Consider the following 16,589-nt stretch of genomic DNA (forward strand, 5'->3'; position numbering starts at 1 on the left):
CAGATAAGGGGCTAATCACCAAAATATATAAGGAACTCCTTCAACTCAATAACTAAAAAACCTCATAACTCAATTTAAAAATGGGCCAAGGACTTAACTAATGACTTTTCTCCAAAGACATACAAAAGGCCAACAGAATAAGAAAAAAGGCTCATATTCATTAATTATCAGGGAAATGCAAATCAAAACCACAATGATAAACACCTCACATCTGTCAGGAAGGCTACCATCAAAAAAACAAAAGACAAGTAAGTGTTGGTGAGGATGTAGAGAAATTGGTATCCTTGCACATAGTTGGTAGGGATGCAAAATGGTGCAATTGCTGTGGAAAGCAGTATGAAAGTTCCTAAAAATTAAAAATACAACTACCATGTAATCCAGCAATCCTACTTCTGGGTATGTACCCATAAGAATTGAAATCAGGATCTTGTGAAGGTATTAGTACTTCCAACTTTGCAGTGCTTTTCAATAGCTAAGAGGTGAAAAACATATGTCCATTGACAGATGAATAGATAAGGAAAACACGATTTCCGCCTTTAAAAAAATTCTCAGTATGCAACAACATGGATGTTCCTTGAGGACATTACAATAAGTGAAATACTCTAGACATAGGAAGACAAATATAGCATGATTGCACTTATATGAGGTATCCAAAACAGTCAAATTTATAAAACCAAAGACTGAAATGGTGGGTACCAGGAACTGGGGAGAGAAGAAAATAGGGAGTTATTAATCAATAGGCTTCAAGTTTCAGTTTAGTAAAATTAATAAGTTCTACAGATCTACTGTATAATATACACCCACAGTCAACAGCAATGTAGTGTACATTTAAATTTTGTTAAGAGGATAGATCACACGTTAAATGTTCTTCCCACAATAAAATTAAACAAAATTAAGGGAATTCTTAAAATTGCTTTTTGAAAATAGAGAGAGGCATGACCAAGATTCCTTGGAAAGTTCTGTTGAATCTCCCAGTCTCCCTGGGGAGGAATGTGGGTGAACCTCGGCCCTGCATTGCTTTCTTACCAGTATCATCTTTCGTGCCAAAGAGTGTGATGAAGACATTGGCATCAGTGCCCGCATTCTTCTTGTCCCCGGTCTTTACAGTCACGGAGAATGTGGTAGACTTATCTGCCGGGAGAGGAGTGTGGAGGAGTGAGTGGCACATTGCTCCTCCCATGAAAGGAGGAGGGAGAAAACGTACTGAATATGTTTCTGTGCTCATGTTGACCATTTGTATGAATCGCTTTACTTGCAGCATGTGTTGTCCTGCAGCTGCCTTTAGTCTGGAAACTTCCAGAAGGCAGAGATGCGGTCTCCCCCACCTCCAGCTCACACAGAAAGCTCCCAGTCAGTGGAGCTGCAGGATGCTTAGGGGAGGGTTGGAATGACTGTGAGGATCAGAGGCTCATTAGCAGGAGCCCTGGTCTGACTCTCCCAAGGCTGGAATTGTTTTAGGGAGGCAAGTTTCAAGGAAGGGAGCACAAGTGTCATAGGACTCTTGAAATTCATTCTTTCCCTTGACAAAAACATATTGAGAGCCTGTAATGTGCCTGGAAGGGAGGACACAAGAGTAGTCAGAGCCAGCTACAATACTCTATCCTATTCTATTTCTGATAATAACCCCACATGCTAAGTCTTGTACTTTATACCTAACCTTATGCTAGGCATGTGGGATATGCCCCCCTCACCTCCCCATTCTTGCCATGGAGGAATGAAAGAGCAGATAGATACAGTGCCCGAGGAGGAAGTGCCCAGAGCCCCAGGGGAAGAGAAGATGGACCTACGATGGCAGACAGGCAGAGGAGAGGGAGCTGGAGGGAAGAAATCAGCTATAGTTTAGGAAACCTTTCTGCTCCAGGGCCAGGTTGTCGAGGGGGTTGTTGTCACCCCTTCCCCCACCCTCCTCGTCCTCGCTTGGTGGCAGCACACAGGACTCGTCCACTGGCAACAGCTCCCTGGACAGCTGGCCATCATCCTCCTCCATCGCCAGCCAGCGCTGGCATGGAAAGCAGTACCTGTGGGGGTGGGGAATGAGGAAGGGTCAGGAATATCTCTTTGGAAGGTCTCATGAAGGGGCAAGCAAGGGCTGCAAAATGAGGCCCTCATGGGGCCCGAATGCTCCCCTATCTGCACCCCAAGGCCTTGCCTTCCCACCCTACCTAGCCTGAGACTCACCCCATTAGACTCACTTGCCTGGAAGAGACAGCACATGTGTAGATGTGGTTTCCAGACACCCACTGAAACTGGCTGTGAAACGCTGCCTGGAGCATATCAAACCCTCAGTTGGGGTCATAGTGGAGGTTCTTGAAGAACAGGAGCTTCTGGGGACTGTCCCAACCTTTTTTGGAATTAACCTGTCAGAGCTCCTTTAGCAGAGAGCATTGTACATAGCAGGTGCTCAACACCTAAGAGTTGAATTCGTGGATTTTAATAGAATGACTCAGTTATGCTTTTAGAAGGTACAAAGAGTGTGGCTAAGGAGCTGATGCAGCAACAGCTGGCACCATATAGGGAAGGGAGGTCCAAGCTCCTCAGGGAAGAGGCTGAGCCCAGTGCAATGAGGTGCCTGGACAGAAGGGAAGGCAGGACGAGGGGTGAGAGAGGCAGCAGAGTGGGGTAATTAAGGACTCGCCTCTGAGGCCAGATTGGGTTTGAATCCCGACTCTGCCACCTATTGTTATGTGACCTTGAGCAAGTTTCTTTACCTCTCCTTGCCAGAGTTAGCCAATAAGATCATAGGACTGTCAGTTAAATTTAAATTTTAGATAAGCAATGAATAAATGTTTCAGTTTAAGTATATCCTATCCAATATTTGGAACATACACTAAAACATTGTTGCTCATTTGAAACTCAAATTTAATTGGCCATTTTGTATTTTAACTGGCAACCCCACTCTGTTTCAGTTTACTATTCTGTAAAGTGAGGATAATGCTGCCTTTTTCATAGGTCGCTGTGAGGATTACATGAGTTAAACATTTTAAAGTGCTTGTAAAACTGCCTGGTTCTCAGTAAAATCTGCTGGAGCTGCTGCTGGTTTATTATTTTATGATGACGATGATGCTGATGCTGATGACTGCAGTTCCCTGCCATTCTGTGTCAGGATCTCTGCAGGCTGTTCGCTGGGCAGTTCCCCTCAGGCACTGAAGCCCAGAACGCTCGAATGCAGCCCATCTCTGAGGTGGGGCCATCCCACCCCGTCTGCGCCCCTCACCTAGCCCTGCCCAGATGCCTAGGATGCGCTCAGGGACTGGTCAAAGCCTGGAGAGGTGGGAGCAGGTAGGTGAGGGCTTCATCTCTGAGCCCCACACCCGCCTACAGCCCTATTGTCTCCCACTGTCAACATGGCAGTTGCAGAACCAGATAAGGCTACTGCAGCCCCTGGGCTCAGATGGGGTGCAGGTGGGGCAATTCCTATTGACGGATGTGGATTTAAATGGTGGGAGGAGCTTAACTAAATTGCAATTGAATTAGTGTTTAAGTGAAAAATGTATATTGTTCTACTTCTCAGCCTCTACATGTATGAGTGGGAAAATTAAGTTTTTATTCAGTCAAATAATTTATGAATAATAGGCTTTAGTTCTAAATTATGCCCAATTAAGGGAGAGAGACATAAATAAAAGAGAGGTGTCGGGGCAGAGACAATGAGTGTGTGGGAAGCTGGAGCAGAATAAGGACAGAAGAGACACGCACAAAGGAAGAGCCGGGGAAACTAACCTGCCAGAGAGGAAAAAAGCCAGCCAGCCAGACGGGGGAGGCATGAATCCCCCCAACACCTGTGAGGAGCGATTGCGCGCAAGGCGTCTAAGGCTGGCTTTAGAGTGGCGGCTCTGCTGTCCCCAAGATACCTCCGCTGCGATGTTCAAGCCCCTCCGCTTGCCCACAGCTGCAGCATGCCCACAGCAGTGCTGCTGGGTCCAGAGACCAGAGGAGGGCTGGCCCGAAAGCTGGTGGTTTTGCCTCTAAACCCGCTGCTAAAAACACCCATAGAAGGTTTAGCAGAGGATTGGGCCTACTGACTCCTTCCTCTTCCCCTTCGTGCACAGGAATAAACCCAGCCCACGCAGGTCTCTGGGTACTGGGGTGCCTACTATATTCCAGGCACTGAAAGACCCTGGGCAGCTCCAAACCCCCTCAGGATCTTGCCCGCTTTCTTCTCTGCCTCCTTTCACCCCTCCCCACCACATCTGGGGCCTTCTTTCAAGTCTTTTGCCCCTTGGCCCCTTTTGTGCAAGAGGCAATGTGGCCTGATGGTGGATGGTGGAAACACGCCAGAGCCGTCATTCCACAGGCGTTCTGGTCCCGGCTCTGACACAGACTGGCTCCGGGGCTGCGGCTCCACCTCCCCTGGGTGTGGTTCTTCGCTCACCGGAGGGCAGTACCCCTTCCCGTCCTAGCTTGTGGTGGTAGCTGTGAGTCTCCAGCAGGGGCCAGCAAATTACGGCCTGTGGGCCAAATCTGGCCTACCATCTGCTTATGTACATCCCACAGCTAAGCATGGGTTTTACATCTTTAAATGGTTGAGGAAAAATCTGAAGAACAATAATATTTTGTGACATGAAAATTACATGAAATTTAAGTGTCAGTGTCCACAAATAAAATTTTATTGAAACATAACCATATCCATTCATTTAATATCATGGGTGGCTGCTTTCCTGTTGCAAAGGCAGAGACCAAATGGCCCCCAAAGCCTGAAATATTTATTATGTGGCCTTTATAGAAAAATTCATTTAACATGGTTTAGAATGTTAAAACAATGTACTAGAAATTGCTTTATACATGGAAAGACATATGGGTGACTAAGTCTGGGCGTAGAGTTTGGGCCAATGAAGGCCTGGCAGGGACCAAAAACCTGACCTTCTCACTTGATGGACCTAGACTGGGTGTTCTACCAGACTGTCATCTGACAAGGCAAGCGGTGCCAAGGGCCTGCCCAGTGAGAGGAGAGGGAGGGAAGCAGTGCCCACCCAGCCAGCTGCCAGGGCCAAACCCATGTCACAGCCTCCCCACCCTCACCCCAGATACCACAGCACCCCCCTGCAGCTCTGTGTCTGGGACTCTCTTAGTTGCATGCATGGCCTTCGCTCCCTCCCCTCCAGTCCCACTCACGTGATGTCGTTGTTCACGTCAGTGATGTCTATTCTGTCCAGGAACCAGCCTGGCCTGTTGCCTGAGTTGTCGTGGCGAATCCGAATCTTCATCAGGGCCCCCAGGTCAATGGCGTAGATGGTGAAGGTGTCTGTCTGGGAAGGGCCAGGAAGCACTCAGCAGGGTGACATCCCTCCTCACCTCACCACCACCTTCACCCTCCCAGGACCTGGGGCAGCCTGAGTCTGGCTGTAAGACCCACGCCGTGAAGGGGAAGGGGGCGTGGAAGTGAAGCCAGACATCCAGGGTTTGGTCTGCACTCTTGTTTTCTAACCTGCCCCCAAAGGTGGAGGGAGGAGTAGGAGGGCGCCCAAAGTGCTCATGAGAGGGGCAGAGAAGACAGGCTGGCTGGACACCTGCATTTGTGCTGTGGGACGTGTGTTTGGGCCTGTTGCTTGGTGTGCACTGGGAGTGTGGACCATGCGTGCACATGTGGGTATAAACTCCTTCAACCACAAAATTTGATTAAGCACTTGTGAGCTGAAGTGCAAATCCGAAGTGATTTACAAGAACAGAAAACCTGGATTTGCTCATCATTTAGGCGGAGAACACAATGCATGACACAAGTGTATGTATGTGCACTGGAGGAAGCAGACAACACCAGGACCTGATAAGTGAATGTGATCTTCCTGGCTGTAACTTTTTAAACTCTTTATATTAAAAAAAAAAATCTTTAAATCTACAGAAAATTTACGATGAAATTTTGTACACCCAAAATGTTGGATTTTGCAACATTTGCTTTCCTTCTCTCCCTCTTTCTCTATTTTTTTTCTGAATCATTTGAAAGTAAATGGAAGATACCATGATCCTTCACCCCTACATTCTTCACCCCTACATAGATTTCCTAAGAGCAAACACATCCTCATATAATCACAATCACCAAACTCCTGAAACTTAACATCCACACAATATTATTATCTAACATACAGTCCATATTCAACTGTCAATTATACTAGTTATGTCCTCTAAAGCAATTCTTTTCCAACCAGGATCATAGCAGCTATAAGTTTTAAAGGTAAGTACTGAAATACAAAAATAAACCCTGATCCTCAAATCGTGGGAAGGGAGTATTGAAAGAAAAAGCAGGGGCCTCTGAAAAAAATCAGTCGATGGAGCCAGCAGTATTTTGATGGGTTTGGGTTATTTCTTTTCTTCTCTGTGTCGATGAAGGAACCTGGCTTTGGGGTGTGGGCAGGAATGGGAAAGGGGAGATGCGGTGGAGTCTTCCAGCCAGAGGATATTGCAAAACATCGAAGGACAAAGACAACAGTGGTAGTTTTGACTTTCCCACTGTACCTGGAGGCAGGAAGGAGGGGCGTGCATTTCTTGAATGCTCCAAAGCCTCTGTGATTCCTGCTGCCTGGGGATGCAGCTCAGTTTTTCAGCCTGTCTTTCAAGGCTCTCATACCCCCTGCCCCTTAAATTGGTCTCATAAAGCTTCCCAGAGACTGTGCTCACTATGGCTCAGCATTAACTGCGGTGCAGAGGGAGGACTCATGTCCACCAACAGGCCTTCCACGTTTCCACCCCCACAGATTTGCCGTGTGGTCTCATGGCTGGAGAATACCTCTCACTGTCATCCTTAGACATCACCACACTCACCCACCAAGGCCCAGCTGACGTCTCTCCTTCCCACCAAGCTTCCTCCAGAGCAGCCCATGTCAGCACTTCCTGCTTGAACCCTGCTCCATCCAGCCATCTCCTGAGCATCTGCTTCCTATACTGTCTCTGGTCAGTTCCTGTGGGCTTCGTGGTGCTGGACCCCCACCTGTGTCTTTCTCTAGTCCCCCACCACAAAGCGCTGTGCTTACAGAGGAGGCACTTCCATCACACCTGGCTGCACTGAGCCACAGACACTGTACTGGGTGGAGCTGCCTCAGGAAGCACCAGAGGGCTCCCTCCGTCCGAGCCCCAACCACCGGCCCAAGGGCCAAAGAGCCGCCTCTCTCACCTGTCCCTGCTCAAACTTGTTGGACTTGTCCGACTTCTTCAGCGGCCGCTCACCCGTGTCCCCGTACGCCTCACCATAGATGGTCAGGTAGACGTTGGCATCGGTGCCGGCCTTGGGCACGCTCCCTGTGATCACCTGGACCTCGTAGGTGTTGGCTGAGGACACAGAAAGATGTAGCATTGAGGATACTGGGGCCTCAAGATGAAGCTGAGGCTCAGCCTCTGGGATCCAGCCAGACAGTGGGAGCAGGAAGGACCTACAGACGTGTCTACGTTTCAACCTGGAGCTAAACCTGTCCCTCCTGCCTACCCCAGGCTCCCCTTCACCGTGAAGCCCGACAAGCTGAGAGTCATGGGAAAATTCACTCTGAGCAGCCCTCCCACGTCATGTCCCCCACACCGAGGTACAGCAGGCAAGGGGGGGCTCCTCCTAAGGTCCTCGATTCCTCCTGAGAGCCCCAGGCCAGGCAGTGCCAACCCCACACAGGCCTGTCCCTGGGGCATTTCAGACTCGGGTCGGGAGAGCTGTTGGGGAACATGCTGGGCGCTCACTGTGGGGCTTCCAAGTGAGAGGAGAGCTAGGCACCCACCCTTCCCCCGGGCCCCGCTGGGGGCCGTCTGACCCCCGCTCAGGCTTACGCTCAGGGCCCGGCCGGCCCGCCGGCACCAGCTCCACGACGAGCTCGCCGTCCCCCTTGCCGCGCGCCAGCCAGCGGTGGGCTTCGAACCTGTACTCCGCAGTCACCTCCTGCATCCCCGGCCCGAACTCCTCCTCCTCCTCCTCCTCGTCAGTGTCCTCCTCCTCTGCAGACGAGGACCCCTCCGACGAGGACCCCTCCTCCTCGCCACCCCCCTCCTCCTCGTCGCTGCCCTTCTTCTTCTTCTTCTTCCTCTGCAGCTTGGCCTTCAGCCGCTCCTTCCTGAGCAGCTGCCGCAGCTTGTCCTGCTCCTTCTTCTTCCGGGCCCGCTCTTCGGGCGTGAGGTCCTCCTCCCGCACCGCCAGGTGCCGCAGCCGCAGCGTGTCCACGAACCAGCTGGGCCCGAAGCCCTCACCCGTGTGCCCCAGCCGGATCTTGAAGATCTCACCCACGTCGGCCGCCTCCAGCTGTGCAAAGTGTGCGGCAGTGGCCGGGGTGGCCCCGCACGTCCTCCCCACCTTCCCTGCTGAGCCAGGCCTCGCATGGAGCCGCAGGATGGGAGGCTCAGGGCCTCTGAGCCCAGAAGCTTCCAGCAGCACCCTCTCTCCTGCCACGTCCAGCCTGGTTTCTCGGCCAGCCTTTCAGGACCTCTTGGCTTGGCCTACCCTCCCCCCAAACTTATTTCCTTCTAAGCCCCTGCGATCGTCAAGGTGGTCTCCCTGTTTCTCTCTGCTTTGCAAATACACACACACACTCTGACCACACACATCACCCTCAGGCCGAGTATTCCTCTTCCCATATCTTTGTTCATACAATTCTCTCACCCAGATGTCTTTATTCCCTCCTCTACCTCTAATCAGGACTTATCCATCAGATTCCTGAGCTTTATTATTACTTCCTTTATTCATTTGTGCTTTTCTGTGTTCTCTTTCCAAATTTTTTTTCAGCATTAAACATATATAACTTTTGCAATAAACAAAAAAAGTATTAATTTTCAAGAACAAAAAAATCTCACCCACTAAGATTCCTCAAGGGAGGAACAACCTAAGACAGGCACAGTTGCAGGGGGGCCATCAGGTGAGAAATTGGGGATCAACAGAGGTGAGGCTTGAACCTCACCCCCCCTGTTTCGAGAGAAATCTTCTGCATTCGTGGATGTTTTGTTGCCCTTGTCTAGCTTGGATTAATACTTAGTCTACAGGCACACACCTGATCATCTACATTTGCCCTCTTATAGCACTAAATTATGTTTTCTACCTTTATCTTGCATCTACCTACCACTTCAGCATTTTATTAAAAAAAAAAATAATAATAATAAGGCAGAAATGTGGGATTCACATATAAATCAAGTATAAAAATCAAACAAATAATCATATCTGACTTGATTGTTTATAGTTCATGGTGCATGATCAAAACTGAAAGTTTCTGTGATGACTGCCCTTGCACTGTTCACCATGTAAGAACTTATTCACTATGTAAGAACTTGTTCACCATGTAAGAACTTGTTTGTTATGCTTCAGAAGATTGGAGACTGTTGAGAATTAGGCTTGGGGTTGATTAATGATTGTGCATTGAGTCCCCTATACAGAATTTTATTGTTGTTAACAACCATTTGATCAATAAATATGAGAGATGCCCTCTCAAAAAAAAAAAAAAATCTCACCCCTGTCCCCAGAGGCTGGGGATATTTCTCCCGTTCATGGCCTTGTCCCTTCCAGAGGGCTCAGAGTGGGCCCAGAGCTTAGCCGTGGTCCTGGCCTGGCGAGGGTGCCCTCTCTGTCCACATGAGCTGGTCTCTGCCCACTCAAGGGGAACTCCTAAGGGCAGGGACCCCTCCTTTTAGCTCACCCCTCCTGGGCCTAGCACACAGCTGGCTCATGGGGCAGTGCTAATGGGTCCAGCCTCCCTTCAGAGGAGCAGGTCCTCAGCCTTTGGCCTGCCACTCTGCTCTAAGCCTCACACTGAAGGGAGGCCTGGCCCTGCAGAGCTCAGGGGGTGCTCATGTGGAGTCCCTGCCAGTCTGAGGGGCCCTTGTTTGGGTGTTTGACACTTCTCAGACTCTGCTCCCACCAGTTCTCCCACTTGTGTGCCAGAGAAACTGAGGCTCCATGAGTTGCTTATTGTCCCATAATTTGAGTCCAGACCTAGACAAAGGCTCAGGTCTTCTGACTCTTTTCATAAAGCTGTGATACAGCCAAATCACCTTTGTAGAAAATTATCAGCCACAACAGAGCCCAGATCCCTAGGAAAGAGGAACTTATTCTTCTCAGCTACTGAGGGGATAAGCTCTGGACCCAGTAAGTCCCTTCTTCAGCACAAAGGATATTCTGTCCACTGTCTTCCAGGTCACAGCATCCTTGTGATCAGCCTCCCTAGGGAGGCCCACTTGCCATCTTCTCTGCTTGCCCAGCCATGAACACATCAGCCACCGCAGCCAGTCATGCAGCCAGCTGGCATCCAGGAGATGCCCTGCTCTGTTATAACTCCATGACTGGTCACAATTTCCCAAGAACTTTCCCTGACATTGACTATTTAATCCTTCCAGGGACTGTGAAGCAGGCTGGGCAGGTATTATAAAGCTAGATTTGAACTGAAGAAGAAGCTGAGACTCAGAAAGGTAAAATGCTAGGGCCCCATCTCCTCGCCAGTATAATGAGGGGGCTGGACTCTGGACTTGGTGAGGTCCCCTCTAGCACTATCCTCCCATATAGCTGTGACCCAGGCCCTGCTCTGCCAGGATCTTCTCTGCCAGGCACTGGGCTAGGACTCTTTGCCGAGGGCCAAGCAGCTATGGCACAGAAACACACAGGGCACCCATCATGCTCCCTGCACACACATATCTGCAGACACACGTACACCATCCAAAAAGATGGAGTCCCACATAAAACATTCATGTGTCATTCAAGGGCACCACCCTTGCATCTTCCTCCCCTGCCAACATGCTCACATTCTCATCTCTTTTTCTCCTCTACTCAAAGGGAGGTGCAGAGGCCCAGGGCACTCAGAACATGGCCAGGAGACCCCAAAACCTCCCAGTATCCTGCTGGGAATCCTGGCCCTGCCCCCAGGCTGACAGAGCTACAGAATCAGAGGCCACAGGGCTGGGAGTGGATGTAATAACCAGGGGCCTAGTGCCATATTTTGCCAAATTAGAATCATCTCCTATAGTGGCTCTCAGAATTGGTGGTACATTACTATCACTGGTAATGACTTCAGGAGTGTATTTAGAAAACATACATAACCCACCATAGAGGTTCTGACTTCACTGATCCAGATGTGGACCAACCAGCACTTATTATTCTCAAAGTTCCCCAGGAGGTTCTAACATAAAGCCAGGGATGAGAACCACTGATTGAGCCCAGTGCCTTCATTTTCAGGCATCCACTCGGCCCTCTGTTGGCACCCTACTGCTTTACCCCCACATACCTGGAATGTGTCCTTGGATGCCCGATCAAAAACTTTCGAGCGGCTGGAGAGGAAAAGCACTTCTGTCTTGCCTTCCTCACCATAGATCTGCATGAAGACTTGGGCAGTGGTGCCCGCACCGCCAACATCCCCTGTCCAAATCTCAATTTCGTAGTGGACCACTGGGTGGGTGCATGGGGGAGAAATGGACATTTAGTAATAATGCCAACAGCAGTCATAGAATCAAAACAAGCATTCCCAAGCCTGTACCATGTGTCTGGTACTTTATAGGCATTATGTTATCTAATCCTCTCATCAATATCATGAGTAAGCACTGTAGTTCCTATTTTGCAGGTTGATGAATTGAGGCTTAGGGGAATTGAGCAGGTGGTCGAAATGGCACCCCCAATCAATCAGACTTCAAAGCCTAGTCATCCACTGTGCCACGTGTGCCCTTTGGAACCAGGAGTGGTCAGTACACTAACTGGCACTTGCTGCTGTATGCCTACCCCTGAATACAGCAAAGGGTGTACGGTTTTTCCCCCTTATTTTCAGTAAAGGGCAAGTGGTTGAAACTATAATTTTCATTTAAAGATATGCACCTTTCAGATGATATCAACAGATGTATCTACAGGGAAAGAGTTGTCTGTATTTTGAACTAATACTTCATGAACCTGTTAGAGGGTGGAAATATGTTACAGATATGCACCACTAGAGGGCACTTCCCAATGGCGAGCAAAATGTCTTTCCAAATTATGGGTCCATTATTTTTTCACAGTGACTGTTAAAAGACTTTCCCTCTCAGCAATGCTATAATTTTTTTTTCAAATTAAGATAGTTATTTCCAACAATATGGAGGATCTTCCATTACCACAGCAATGTGAAAAACTGGGGGCTGAAAACAAAGGAGAGGCTGGAGCCTGAAGTTGAACTAGAGACAGCAGGCCCAGCTGGGAGTGAGGGTGCGCTAGCACATGGGCAAGAGGGGACCTCAGTACAAGCTGGAATGCTGAGTGGAGAGAACTCCCGCCACATATCCTTCATCAGTTCTCAGAACAATAGGCATCCAAAATCACACAAAATCAGGATAGATAAAAATGAGCATTTAAAGAACAAGAACCAGCTAGTGGTAGCTGAAATAAAATATTCCATAGCAAGTATAAAACTAAGGAAAGCTCTCAAGAACAAAAAAGGAATTTCCTAAGAACAAAAATGACAAATCATAGAAAGGTAAGAAGATCAGAGGAAATCCAACATCTTACTAAGAATTCAGTTCCAAAGAAAACAGAGGAAATAGAGAGTTGGAAATTATCAAATAAATAATACAAAAAATAGTCCTAGAACTAAAAAATGCTTCTAGATAGAAGGAGCCCATGAATTCTGAGAATAATGAGTGCAACTAAAATAAAAAAAGGCAGTGAGGACATCATGAAATTTCAGAATGCCAGGGATAAAAATAGGGTCTATAAGCTTTGAGAAAAAAAAAAACACCAAAGGGTTGGATAGCAGAGTGGTATTAACAGACTTCTCGACTGTAGCACTGGGAGCTAGAGGATGGTGGAATAATTTCTTCTAAACTGTAAGGGAAAATGAGTTCCAACTCGGAGAACTATAACAAGTCAAATTATTGATCAGTGGTGAGAGTAGCAGACAGACATGCAAAGTCTCAACAGTTCTCTTCCACACACCTTTTCTCAGGAAGCTGCTAATGGAAAATGTGCTCTACAGAAATGAGGGAATAAACCAAAGAGAAAAACACAAAGTCCAGCAAATGGAAGGGCCAACCCAGGAGAAAAAAGAAAGGAAATTTGCAAAAAGATGGCAAAGAAGAAGTTCCAAATGGACAGCTTCCTGGCAGCTGGGAGAGCAAAACAGAGCTTCCTAAAGTAATGTCTTGAGACAGAGAGTAGGGGGAGGAGATAGAGAGGAAACCAACAGAATTTCTGTTGGGTTTGAATATATGAAAAGAATTTTAGTTCTATTGGAGAGGAGGAGATAAGATGGTATTACAGGAGAACTGTGTCCCTTCCAAATCCATATGTTGAAACCCTAACCCCTGATATCTTAGAATGTGACTGTATTTGGAGATGGGGATTTTAAAGAGGTGATTAAGTTAAAATGAGGCATTATGGTGGGGCCCAATCCAATATGACTAGGACATTAGGACACAGACAGGCATGAGCACAGAGGAAAGGCCAGGCGAGAACATAGTGAGAAGGCAGCCATCCGCAAGGTGAGAGAGACCTCAGGAGAAACCCCACCTGCTGATACTTTGACCTTGGACTTCCAGCCTCTGGAACTGTGAGATACTACACTTCTGTTCGTTAAGCCACTTAGTCTGGTAATTTTGTTATGGCAGCCCTAGCACATTAATACAGATGGGTAGGTGTATAAATGGGTACACAGAAATACAGATTGGTATACAGAAAACAATAGAAATGAAAAAGTGAGGCTCTTACTAACTTCATAAAAAACAAGTTATACAAAAATGAAATGCAGTCATCATACAGTAGGTGTCTCAGCAGTGAATAATATTTGCAGTCATAATAATGTGAAAACTGAATACTGATTTAATTTTATTGAAAGCTAGGAGGAGGGGAAGTGTGTATGTACACACACACACATAGGCACATGCGTGTGTGCTAAACAATCCTCCTCTTCCATAATAGGAAGTCAATAGTTAACTGCCTATGACTTAAAAATCAAGAAATAAATATATTACTAAAAATATAGAGATTAATTTCAGAAGAAAAAGCTTAAGTAATTTAAAAGTTGTTCTCTCTGAAGGAGCATAGAATAGAGGGAAGATTTTATCTGCTTTTTTTATCTTTATCTTGTTAACTAGATCCTATATTACTTTGATGGAAATTAGTTTTAATTTATGGGAAGAAGGAAGGGGTCAATTCTTTGCACTGGCAGTTCCCTTACAAAGCATGTGTACATGACAGCTCTCCAGGAGCCTCCAGGTTGGCTGGGGAGAGGAAATTCACATGTGAAAAGACATAAGGTGTTCTGGAACAAAAAGGGGTAAATTGATATTGGGGTTCTTTCTCAGGGATGCTTCCTGGGAAGTGAGCTGTGAGCAGTTGCTTTCAGGGTAGATGTGAGGGAAGTGAAGTGACATTCTCTATGCCAGATTTTGGTCCCATTATCTTCCTGATCCTTCAGATAACCTTGTTTCTCTGAGCCTTACCATAAGGGGTAAAATGGGTGCCAGATCACCTTAAACTTTACCTTCACTCAGAGACGTCACCACCCTGCCCACAAAGGCCCCCTCCCAAGCCACTGCTAACCCCTTATCCTGCCTCTTCTTCTTCACAGCTCTTACTTGGCACTGTGGTATATATTTAGTGTTCATCTGCCCTGGTGAAATATAAAGTCCACAAGGGCAAGGATTTGTTCTATTTAGCTCATGGCTGCCTTCACAGATCCTAGGGCAGTGCTGGCTCATAGAAACACTCAATATCTATTTATTGAATAAATGAATGAATCAACAGCTTTATCTCTTCAGCCAGTCTTGCCAGGGGAAGACATGAGCTATGGTTCAAACTCCTCTTGTACACAGGACTGAGAATGTACATTTCTTATAGAATCATTCGCTGCCTTTATCATGGAAAAAAATGTTTCATCCATTGAGTCCTTGGCTTCCCCATCTGTAACATGAACCTTTCTCCCCCGCCATCCCTGAATCATAGTACCAGAGGCAATTGGAAGCCCATGGAGACAGGGCTCCAGCTCCCCGCTTGGAGACAGGACCCAGGTTGGCCCCCAGTCCTCCTCGTCCCCCACTGCCCCTTCCTGCAGGGGAAACAGTGCTGATGGTCCCACCCTGCTGCTGCCGTACATTTCTGGATCTCCAGGACTTCGCTGGGGTACAGCTCCACCTCCAGGCGCCCATCGGCCTGGTTCTTGTCCAGCCAGCGGTTGGCAGGGAAGGTGTACTGCTTGCCTTGGCGGGGCACGCGGATCTGGACGCTGCCCAGGAACCAGCCGGCATGCATGCCCGTGCCATCATGCCCGACCACCAGCCTGTTGATCTGGAAGGAAACCCAGGGTGTGAGCAAGCAAGGACCAGTGTGTAGAATCATTCAGACACAGACCTCGCCAAACACTAGTGCAAACTGCTCTCCTAAACCTGGGTCTCCAGTTACCGCAGAAAAGGTAGACTCAGCAGGAGGAGGCTGGGTCCCAGTCCCATCACTATCAGGCAGCTGGGGGACGAGGGCATCACCTCTCCTGCCTGGGGCCTCCATTCCCCTCTCTTTAGTCCAGCTCACCCATAGGGAAATTGTGAGAAGCAGGCTGGGGAGTGAGTGTAGCATGAACTTCGAAATGTACTTAATAATGTTCAGTGGTGGCTATACAAGAAGGCAAACATTCAAAGTGTTAACCATCTGCTTCTGACCTATGTTATTAATTTGGCTTTGTTTTGCTCTGAACAATACCCTACTGGACCTATTTCTGCATTTCTTCTCTGACATGCTCCTCCTAGAGATGACAGTGCTCTCAGGACTCTGTAGTTCTGTGCCCAATTCTTCTCACTCTTGGACCCAAGGAACATTTTTCTCCAATAACCCTCAACAGTCCACCTGCTTTGCTATTTTACATTTTAAATTCCTTGCCCATGGGCAACAGAGATGACTGCGTAGATGATCACGTTACCATCCTTGTAAGGACTTGGTTTTTCAGTGTTCAAACTGCTTTAATGTTTTTTTTTTTTAATGCTGTATACAGGGCAATTCTAACCTCAGGTGGAGCAGTCATTTGGCCTTTGAGATTCCTTCTGTCCCCCATATTTTCTCTGTGAAGGTTTGGAGGGGTGATACTAGTAGCCATGAGTTTGTTGCTAAAAGGCCAGATTTAGAAAATCGTCTATGCCAGCCCTGCTCTTGCTCTCAGTAGTAGTAAGTGCCTCTTTGCAGCTGGTAATGGAAATACCATCATAGCTGAATGCATGTATCCCAAATCCCCTGGAATCTTCAGAAGGAAACCAGCCATGTTTATAACGTCTAAGAGCCTGCGGGTGTGTGCCAAGGACATGGAAAAACTTTGTCTTTCTGTAATGCTGGGATTGTGGTAGTCCTCCAGAGGGACTGGCCGAAAGGGTAAAGACAGGGACAGATGGCTTCTATCTGATGTGACAGGAAGCTCGGTAAGGGCAGGGACTAGTCTTTCAATTCAACAGTTAACATCTGACACAGAGCAAACCATTCAAATAGCATTTATTGAGTACTTACTTCGTGCATGTGGGCGTTACTAACATAGTCAAGTGCTAATAACAATCCCATGGGATCCCTTGTTGTTATGAATGAGGAAACTGAAGCAAATAAAGGTAACTCATTTATTGGCTGGCTGCTGCCAGAAATTCTTAGTGATGGGAACAGCACTTCACTCTACAATTATTAATTCAGCTTAAGATGGAAATACATTTTGATCAAGGAAAATCTT

At 47.6% G+C, this 16,589-nt stretch overlaps 1 protein-coding gene across 1 annotated transcript; it reads right to left on the bottom strand.

Moving 5' to 3' along the window:
- Positions 1-33: 33 nt before the first annotated feature.
- Positions 34-16,387, bottom strand: LOC118928908 (lipoxygenase homology domain-containing protein 1-like). The gene is made up of 7 exons (XM_057504337.1): positions 16,379-16,387; positions 14,986-15,178; positions 11,163-11,323; positions 7,738-8,203; positions 7,100-7,254; positions 5,110-5,243; positions 34-2,018 (listed from the first exon to the last, which is right to left on the bottom strand). Exons 1-7 carry the CDS (start codon positions 16,385-16,387, stop codon positions 1,829-1,831), a joined length of 1,308 nt encoding a protein of 435 aa, XP_057360320.1. The 3' UTR covers positions 34-1,828.
- Positions 16,388-16,589: the final 202 nt, after the last annotated feature.

Source organism: Manis pentadactyla, chromosome 6, assembly GCF_030020395.1.
Source record: "Manis pentadactyla isolate mManPen7 chromosome 6, mManPen7.hap1, whole genome shotgun sequence".
Classification (NCBI taxonomy): domain Eukaryota; kingdom Metazoa; phylum Chordata; class Mammalia; order Pholidota; family Manidae; genus Manis; species Manis pentadactyla.